Source organism: Phoxinus phoxinus, assembly GCF_949152265.1.
Source record: "Phoxinus phoxinus genome assembly, chromosome: 4".
In the NCBI taxonomy this organism is placed as follows: Eukaryota; Metazoa; Chordata; class Actinopteri; order Cypriniformes; family Leuciscidae; genus Phoxinus; species Phoxinus phoxinus.
This window is the reverse complement of record NC_136879.1, coordinates 2741695-2751414: the sequence shown is the minus strand read 5'-3', so window position 1 is coordinate 2751414 and position 9720 is coordinate 2741695. Positions and strand designations below refer to the sequence as shown.

Here is a 9720-nt window from a genome sequence, read left to right as displayed (position 1 = left end):
TACTAGTACTACATATGATAAAGTAACACATATACATTTAATGTCTGTATTTCATACCTTTGCTCCGGAAGTGGAAATTGCTGAATGTACCCATTGAAAGTTGTGTGCCCACTGATCTCATCTTGGGCTTTATCTCTGTGGCTACAGTTTCAGTCTCTATAGGGTCTGACTGACATCCAACTTCATGGAGTGTAGATGTAGTGGGGATCTCTTGGGAACTCGAACCCTGCTGAGATGTTGTCTGTAAGAAATAATGACATTATGTCATCAATGATCAAATAAGAGTAAAACATACATTTGAACTGTAAAAGAGTTTAAAAAAAATCATTACTGTGTAATAATCATTACAACACAAAAAATTAACTTCATAAACAAGAATTCAATATAGGCTAACCGTTCTAACAAATAGCCTACAGTCCTCAAATGTATTACTTTGAGTAAAGACTGCGTATATACTCAATAGTGATCAATACTGAATGGCACCGTTACTTCTGTATGTTTTGAAAGATTGTAAGTTAGCCAAATATCTGTCGTAAAAACTATTAACCTCCAAACGAACACTAAACATTGGCTTTAGTACAGTAACGTTAGCCAAATCAAACACAGAACCTTGTTTAGCATAACTGTAGATAAAGCATGTAGATAAAAAAACACATAAAAGCTATAATCAAAGAATAATTTACAATAATTAAAAGTTCGTTGTTGAGATTAAAAAAAGTTTATAACGTTAGGTGTTTGTCGGATAACGTTAAATATGAAGAGCATATAACAAACTGCGTCATTTATTTACTTCCTTGCTACAACGTACAATTAACAATACAAACTAGCTATTACAGGAAAACACAACGACGAAAAATAAATCGTACTTACAGGTTGTGGTCCGTAAACAGCTTCTGTTTTTAACGTTGGAACTGCTCCATCTTTCAGAACAAGCCGTTTTGCAAATCCTGCATTGAACTCGCGAAGATTGTGGAAGTTTTCCTCCGTAAAATGTGCAGCACAGAGAGCGAGATTTGGATAATAATTAAGAGGGACCGAATTAAAAATAAATTTCAACCATTGCTCTCTAACTCCCTCGTCCCTAGGAAGGTTGAACAAAGTGGACGTGCAATCCGGATGAAAATAACAACGTCTCCTCGGCATTGCGGCAACAACACTCCAGCCTACTACACAACAACTCTCCGTCTCGCCCCCCTTATTTAATATTCTCGGAGGAGGGGTTTATGTAAATATTGGGCATAGTGACGTCGGCAAGCCCACAGGAATGTGGTGTAGTCTCTAGCGGCCGTTTTCTGTAGTTCTTAGAAATGGATTTATTTAAAAGCAAATATCTCCATTTGCTTTGAACTTTGATCGTTGTAACTTTGCAGATGCTGTTTATGCTCAAACAGCAACGTTACACTCTAACTAAAGTTAAAAAAGTGACATTGTGTTTTACCACCCCTTTAACCCCCTGCGCGTTTTTTTTCACATAGCAGCAAAATAGACCTAAAATACTCAGTCAGTTTTGGTCATACAGCCTTAAGAAATATGAAAAAATAAGCTGTTAAATGTCTACTTTTTTATGTGTCCACTTACAATCGAAATAAAACATTGTGCTTTTGTAAAATAAAGAAAGTAAACAGGGAGTGCTTTATGCCTCTAATTCAAAACTAAAAGAAATATTCTCTGTTTATGTAATCTATATATAAAGAGCGAGAGATCAGCCGTCCTCATTATCTTTCTGCCAGCTCATTACTCTGCTAATGTGACACGCCCATCGACAGCGCGCGCGCTATTCAAATTCTAATCTGAAGCAACACATGCAAACCAGTCAACGCCCACAACAGCTGGAGAACACACTCGCTGTGAGGAATAATAATATCGTGATAATCCTGGAAATTTTACCTCAAACGTGCTGGAGTAGCCGAACAACGGATCCAGCTGCAGATCATCAGTAAGTGCTTTGTTCTAATCGCGATATGAAATGGTGTCTGTAAACCGCAAAAGACTGTTTACATTTGAATCACGTTTCTGTGTTTGAATGAATGCACGGCGCATGCTGTTGTTTACTACAGCTCGCGTGAGTTTCGCTTTTAGCAAACTATATTGCCTACTGAGATGAGTAAAAATCAACTGAATACGTTGAAATAAAATGTATTTGTATAAGCAACATATTAAACTGCAAATTACCATTTATGCCCTAATATATATTATAAAAGACCATATGTTACAGACGAAATATGAAAGACAACATTTCGTTTTGGATAGATTATTTATAAAGCTTTTACTGCCACATCAAAACCTAATTTACAAGGTGCAAACAAAATCTTAAAAGGTCAATATAAGCCTTCTCTATAAATTATTTGTGTGTTTTATTAGTGACAAATTTGGAGAGAGGATAGCCTACATCCAAAACTTTCTGAAAATACGAATGAGAATTAACTGCACAATTACTAGAAATGTTTACCTTGGATATTATACAATTTGCAAGCATACAGTTTGTGGAAAAATACACTTTTTTCAAGATGTTTCCAATTCTGTAGTAATATATAGCCTATATATATATATATATATACCGGTATATGTATATATGTATGTACATGTACATATATGTATGTATGTATGTATATATGTGTGTGTGTTGTCTTTGCATTTTTTCTTGTAGCCACAGTGACACCTAAGGGTCATTAGTATGCAGCATTAGCAGGTCTTCTTTGTCTCATCAGGTGTGAATGAGGACATTATTCATGACCTTGTTGGATCATTCACGCCCCCCTGCATATTGCCTTTCCAAACAAAAAGTGTCTTACAAAATTTAAATCAATCTATTGTTTAATGTGAACGATTAGCCCGGATGATTTTCAGATCATTTTGAAGTAAATACTCTAGCCGACAAGATCCATTAGTCAAAAGTATTGTGGGAATATGTGAAGTTGGTCGTTTGTGGTCTTATATCAGAAAATTTAAGTTTGAGTTTTTTGAATAACCACGCATAAATAATATTCTCTCAAAAATGCAAACATGTACATACATGTTGCTCACATATTATGCTAGCCATGTTCATGCTAAATAGAGTGTAATTACACCTTTGCCATTAATATGTTTATAAGCAACTGAAAAAAATACAAATATCTGGGCATGTCAAAACATCTCAAGGACCCCAAAAACACCTTAGACCCCAGAGGGTTAAGATCAAAGCCTGAGTTGACATAGAAACTGTCACGAATCATGAATGCACTGTTTTCTTCTTGTCTCGTGCTCTGTGTTATTGTTTTGTGTTTGCCACGTGTCTGTGGGTGTGTCCGGAGCAATCAGGCTCATTCATCAATCTGTAATCAGCACCAGCACCAGCTGTGACTCATCATCTCTTCTTATAAATGCTCAGTTTTCTCTCTTCACTATAAGATTGTTTGTCTATGTCGTTGAGCCTTGTTCCGGTGTTCCTGTCTGTCTGTCCTGTGAGATCGCCGTTCCTGGATTATTGTTCGTTGTTCTTCATTACACGGATTATCATCACCACAGCACTCTGCACCTGCTTGGATTCTGCACCCACGACCATCGAAGTCCCTGATTCACCCGCCCAGCTTTTCTCTTTGAACTGAGTTTGTGAGAGACTTTGTATCACTGAAGAGACTTTAATAAATCTGAGATTTCACTTTGCATTTGCTTCCATATTTGATTACATCATGACAGAAAGTTGATGAGCTGCGTCATGGTACCAATAAAGCCTGATTGCATCGGTTTGGTTTTGTCAACTCAAAACTAATCCTGTAACCCCGAGTTTGTTCAGCTACCTTCATGGTACAGGCCCCTGGATCTGTCTCTGTAAAAACAAACCATTCACTTTTAACGGTCCATTTAGATAATACAATAGTGCCTGATTACAAATGTGCTGACCATTTTAAACTTACCCTGCATCATAAAAGACTCCTCCAATGAGTCTTGGAGGTGATCACCATCTTTATTGTCAGGGAAATCAAGGGAAGCTGTAAAAAATAAAGTTCACAATTCTGTAAAAAAAAATACGTATGTTCAAATAAGATTGCAGGTTGGTTTACTTACCTAGCAATTGAAAAAAAGAATCCTCCTCTTGGTCCTGGGAAGCTGTCACTTGGTCTGTTTGGGCCTGGCTCTCAGCGACATCTAACGTGCTGACCATTGGAGCCTCGGGATTAGTTGCCCTCAGGCGAGCTAGGGTGTCTGGTTGAAAGAGGATTGAGAAAGTACTCTAGATATTCAGCAGTATAGTAAGTTTCGCTATTGCAATCTGAGACGATAGGTCTTCCTGGAGGTATCTGAAAGGGGATACACTCCAGCTCTTGGGTTCCTTATATATTTTAGGTAACAGATAAAATCTTCTGGGCCTAGGTGGGCCATCACCTGTCAAATATTCTTTCTGAGCCCCATTAATTATTTTTTTAGAGCACATTTCTTCTAAAATCTCTCTTACTTCACTGATGGTTTCTGTATATATCGGTTCTTCAAGAACCCGATAGTGGTCACTCACAGCTAGTTGTCTCTTAGCTTTGTAAATATACTGATCTCTGTCCAGAATCACTGTAGAGTTTCCCTTATCCGCAGGTTTTATGACGATATCTCTGTTTTTTTGTAAATCTAAAATGGCGTCCATCTCTCCCTTTGATAAGTTTCTGTTCTCTTTAAACTCATCAACTCCTTGTGCAGATACATGGGGTAGGAAAAGATTTCACCTAGGGATATCAAAATTATTATTGTACATTCTGAAGAGAACATCATAATGGGAAACTCAACCAAGCAGGGGTATAAGCTGCATACACAAATAACAACAATACAAAGTTACATTTAACAGCAAACAATTTATTATAATCTCACCTCTGAAAATATTGAGCGCTTTAAGGAGGAAACCATGCCGACACACCGCAACCTCCATGCCCTCTTCGTCCAACTTGAAGGTCCTCCTAGAAGTCTCCTTCGCTGCTGTCCACGAGGAGCTCCCACATCTGCCTTGTCCAGGTAGCTGTGATGTAAATGAAACACACTATAAACATACTGTATATACTCCTTGTAATTTGAAGCTGAGGGCAGTTTTTTCACCAATGCAAATACAATCTGGGCTGTAAAAGCACACTAATTGTATTAAGAAATAATTTGAAACCTGCCTGTTTCACAGCTTTATGCAAGACATCAACAAATGTTGACACAGATGTGTCTATTGCAATAAATGCTCCTTCAAAAAACTAAGAGTCAGAGCTGAGGAAGAAAAAAATATCACCTTCCGCTTCGGAGAAACCGGTATAGCTTCCTGTTGCCATCCACAGAGATTGCCAGCATGTCTGGGGTGCAAGCAGGGCAGGTGAAAGGTGCACCGCAGGGCATGCTGTCTTCCTCAAAAGCACAATATGAAAATTCGAGGAAGTTGCGCTGCAGCGTGACCCCGCACACTGGTCCTGACTGAAAGATGCATTATATTAAATGTTACTTTGGAGATGTCTACATATGGTAAAGAATTCTATAATATGGTGAACACTTACCCGCTCACCACACTTTGTAGGGTGCTCCAGCAGCTTTGCCAAGGCTTGTCTGGACAGTGCCTGAGCGATAACTTTTAGTTCCCTCACACTGCTGAAAAGTTTGAGGGAATACAAAGTGGAAGAGCTGGTGGAAGCTGGCCAGTATCCACTGTTTATGAGGTCCATGAACTCTGGAGCCCACTGCTGCTGGCATGTAAACAATGGCTGGTGCATGTCATAACGCCCTTGGGTAATAAGAAAACACCCATGGAATACCTGAGTTTTTAGAAACAATCAGCTGGCACATCTTAAGACACTTGGGCTACATCTTGAGTAGAATCACACCAGCATAGTTCAAATAAGTATATATTTTTTGGTTTATCATAATGACAAGATGTATTCTATCGTTTTTATAATACTATTATTTTCATTGCAAAAAAAGGGGGAAACAGCTGAATATTGAAAAAAGATCAGAGTTTAGAAATATTACCATTGATGGAAATTAAAATGACCGCTTTGCCAGGTGACACAGTTATGCTGGGGACTTCACAGGGACATTTTTGAGTCACTCTCACCGTTGGCAAAATACAAGCTAGCAAAGGAAAGATAAACACAAAATTAGCCTACTAGATTTATTAGATAAGAGTACAAAAGAGTTTTGCAATTACCTACCTTGGTCGTGTGAGCTGTATCCTCCCTCCCCTCTAACAAAATATGTGGATGGGGGAATGGCTTTAAAAAAGCCCTCAAGGACTGACTCCCTATCGTGGAGTTGCCATCTTCTGTGAGTCTTGCTATCACAGGTTTCACAGAACCACTGGTCTGGCAGACACTCTCTGCATCTAGGAACGAAATCAATGAACCAATATAGTCATTGAACCAACTCTTTAAAACAGCCCTGACTCCTCCATGAACATGCAGTTTATCCGAAACATGAAGACATCAATTAGTGATGCACTCTAAAAACCTACAAAGTATGAAAGAACATTAATGAGATCTCACCTAACAACTGCAGGCTTGCACCAATGGCTACAAAATGGTTGGCCAACATCCTGAGTTTGGATGAGGCATTTAAGGTGGAATGGCCTTGCCTCCTTCCATCTTTGTGAGGCTTGCTGCTGCCTGAAAGCCCATGATGATGATGCCCTCTGGATTTCAGGGGAGTCAGACATAGCAGAGAGGCTCTCCATGTTTTTTTCTGCAAAGACAAATATTAATTTAATTGACAAAGGACCATTTCTATGCAGACCCATGATTTCATAATAATGGGTAAATATATTGCCAATGCTTTAAGTAACATAAATTTCAGAACTTTTCCAAATCAACTTTCCAACAGTCTAGGGCCAAATTCAGCATACTTTGAAACATGTATCATGGTAAATTGTATGAACGTGAAAATTCAGACGTAAGTTGGGACAAAATTGAAAATACTAAATGTGTGATTAAAACAACCAAAAAAGTGGTTCAATAATAGGACTCAGGCCATTGTGGACACAATTTGTGGCTTTGATGATTTATAAGGAGTTGATGTGGGTACAACTGACCCTTCGCTAAGCCATGCCCGATACCGCCACAGGCCAATTCATGCCTTAGTAGGCCTTAACTAGGCACGGGAGGTCTGGCAAGCTTTCGAGTTTTAACAATTTTATGCCAGAATTGTACATGAATCCAGGATTTGGGTGAACCCTGCTTTCAGAACTGCCTCATAAAATTACCTAAAAATAATTCAAATGTATTTGACCATATTTGATCAAATTCCACTTGAGGATCAAGACTGGCTGCAGGAAGATCTTCAGTGAGCAGGTAGTTCCCGATCTGGTTGTGTGCAACTACAACAGCACACAGAGAAATAAAACCAAGTTAGACCACCAACTAGGGTTGCCAACCGTTCCGTATAATACGGAATCGTCCCGTATTTAAGACATCAAAGCAATGTTCCGTATTAAACCAATACGGAACGCAGTTTGTCCCGTATTGGCTACATGTAGATTTGAGAGGCTTTTAAAATGTGCAATTTGTAATTTCTGTTCAAGGTATATACAGTTACTGAATTAAATAATGAACACACAAGTAAGTTAGATGTGTTTGTGTGCTGAGCGCGCAGTCTGTGAACGGCATGATCACATGAGAGTGAGTAAGAGCTCCCTGTCATTGGTTGTTGCTACGTTACCTGAATCATCAAGGCTGGCTGCGAATTGACACTGGCAGGATATTTAACTTCAAAGTGAAAAACGACGATGGCAACTCTTACTAGTCCACCTTGTAAAAGGAAAAAAACGTTTACAGAAATATAAAAAAGAATGGGAGACTGAGAACGCATGGCTTGGCGAAGTCCGGGGAAATATCTATCAAGCAAACTGTAAACTATGCAGGAGAGATTTTTTCATAAGCCATGGCGGTGTTTGCGACGTTAAACAACACGCGTCCACAGAGACCCATAAACGGAACGATCGACAGCAAAGGGCCCAGGGAGCAATTTCAAGTTTCTTCATGTCACCTGCATCTTCACCAGAGGCTGATATGGTAAGCTACTGTTTTAAATGTCAAAAAGTATCCCAAATCTCTCAGATAATTATGTATAGACATCATACATCTCTTGTGCTCAACAAGGCTTAATTTATTTGATCCAAAATACAGCAAAAACAGTAATATTGTGAAATATTTTTACAATTAGATTTTTTTTAAAGTTTTTTATTTGAATAGATGTTTATTCTGTTTAAATATCTTTTCACATAATCCTTCAGAAATCATTCTAATATTCTGATTTGCATATGACACATTCATTATTATTATCATCAAATGTTGACAACAGTTGTGTACAATTTATTTAAGGATTATTTGATTATTATTAAGTTCAAAAGAACAGCATTTATTTGGAATAAAAAGCTTTTTTTAAAGTAAAATAATAAATTGAATAAATGTATGCCATGTACATTACGTACTTTCTATATTATTGGTAAGGTGATGGGCTTACACATACTGTTGCTGTAGGACTGTGTAGCAATACTGACTTTGAGTATAAATTGGGGAAATTAGCACTCAAATGGGAAATTAAATAATCATGGTTTTGATGAATATTATTTGCATACGCTCTAAAATGGTTCTAAATATGGGCTTGTACCGCCTTGAACCTATATGAATATGTATCCGATTTACTCGTGATACTAATTCATACAGGGAAGGGGAATGATTTTAATCAGTCGTACTTGGAAATACCACTTTAACCACTAATGCGTATACATACAATATTTACATCAACACTTCGATCCGTTTAGTTCTTGTCAAGCAAAACACGTCCACATGGCCATTTAATGGAGGTAATTTACCCTTCAAGATTATCAGATCGGGAATATTTAAACTATGCAATGTTTAAAATAGTGGTAGAGCGTTTTTAAAAGGTAGCATAGAAAATCGGATTTTCAGGGATTTCAGATTATGGATTCATAAAACACAACTTCAGACGAAGATTACAATGAAGTTTAATAAAAGACAATTTAAAGGTACGTAGGTTACACGATCGAGAGTATAACAATATGCATAAACAAAACAAATGAGTATAAAACGATTACGTAGCGTGTATATATAATTACACGATATTAACCAAAGAGATGGAGAGAGAGAGAGAGATATGAGAGTGAGGTATGAGAGAGAGAGAGAGAGTACACAGTTCAAGGGATACTTTCAATAATCAAGAGACCAGAGGATGCTCAGACAACCTTAACTAGCTTGTTTCAAAGATCAGATCAGAATTAGCCTACTGTGTTGTCGTTGGAAAAGTCGTCTGGTGCTCGTGTTGTTTCTTTTTGGAATCTCGCGGGCTTCCGGGTGGCGGTCACGTGGTCGTTTTGACGCAGGGTGGAAACGCTAAGCTTTCGTTCGTTAAAACGCTGGATCAAGGAAGTAGCTTTAAACTTGTATAAAAATAAAGACTTAGTCTTAGAAACGGAAAGTAAACGGAGAGCAAGGCTCTCTTGAAGTTGAGTCAAAGCTAAGAGTTAGAGAGACTAGAGTGGTAAACTAGAATTGAAGAGCGGAAGACGAAGAAGCTGGAACGATGAGGAACTAGAGAAAAAGGTAACTGAGCTTCTTTGGCTCGTCTCCAAAATATGAATGAAACCGGAGCACGCCCATTCTGAGTCTGGGAGCCAATCACGAGTGGGACCCTGTTGGCGCCAAGATTCCTTTGTCTGTGATGGTATGCCCATTCCGCGCGTGGGGAGGGGCCGGAGTTTTATTCTGACATTATTCT

At 38.3% G+C, this 9720-nt stretch overlaps 1 protein-coding gene and 1 long non-coding RNA gene across 2 annotated transcripts; both read right to left on the bottom strand.

The window, feature by feature from the left end:
- Positions 1-3460: 3460 nt before the first annotated feature.
- LOC306996863 (uncharacterized protein) lies at positions 3461-5213 on the bottom strand (the record flags this gene model as incomplete). Its single annotated transcript, XM_079609766.1, has 6 exons — positions 5121-5213; positions 4834-4978; positions 4045-4182; positions 3894-3968; positions 3702-3805; positions 3461-3580 (listed from the first exon to the last, which is right to left on the bottom strand). The coding sequence occupies exons 2-6, from the start codon at positions 4889-4891 to the stop codon at positions 3461-3463; spliced, it is 495 nt and encodes a 164-aa protein (XP_079465892.1). The 5' UTR covers positions 4892-4978; positions 5121-5213.
- Positions 5214-5679: 466 nt separating this feature from the next.
- Positions 5680-6663, bottom strand: LOC306996633. The gene is made up of 4 exons (XR_013797136.1): positions 6474-6663; positions 6144-6313; positions 5962-6063; positions 5680-5716 (listed from the first exon to the last, which is right to left on the bottom strand). It is a non-coding gene; the product is annotated as an uncharacterized lncRNA (long non-coding RNA).
- Positions 6664-9720: the final 3057 nt, after the last annotated feature.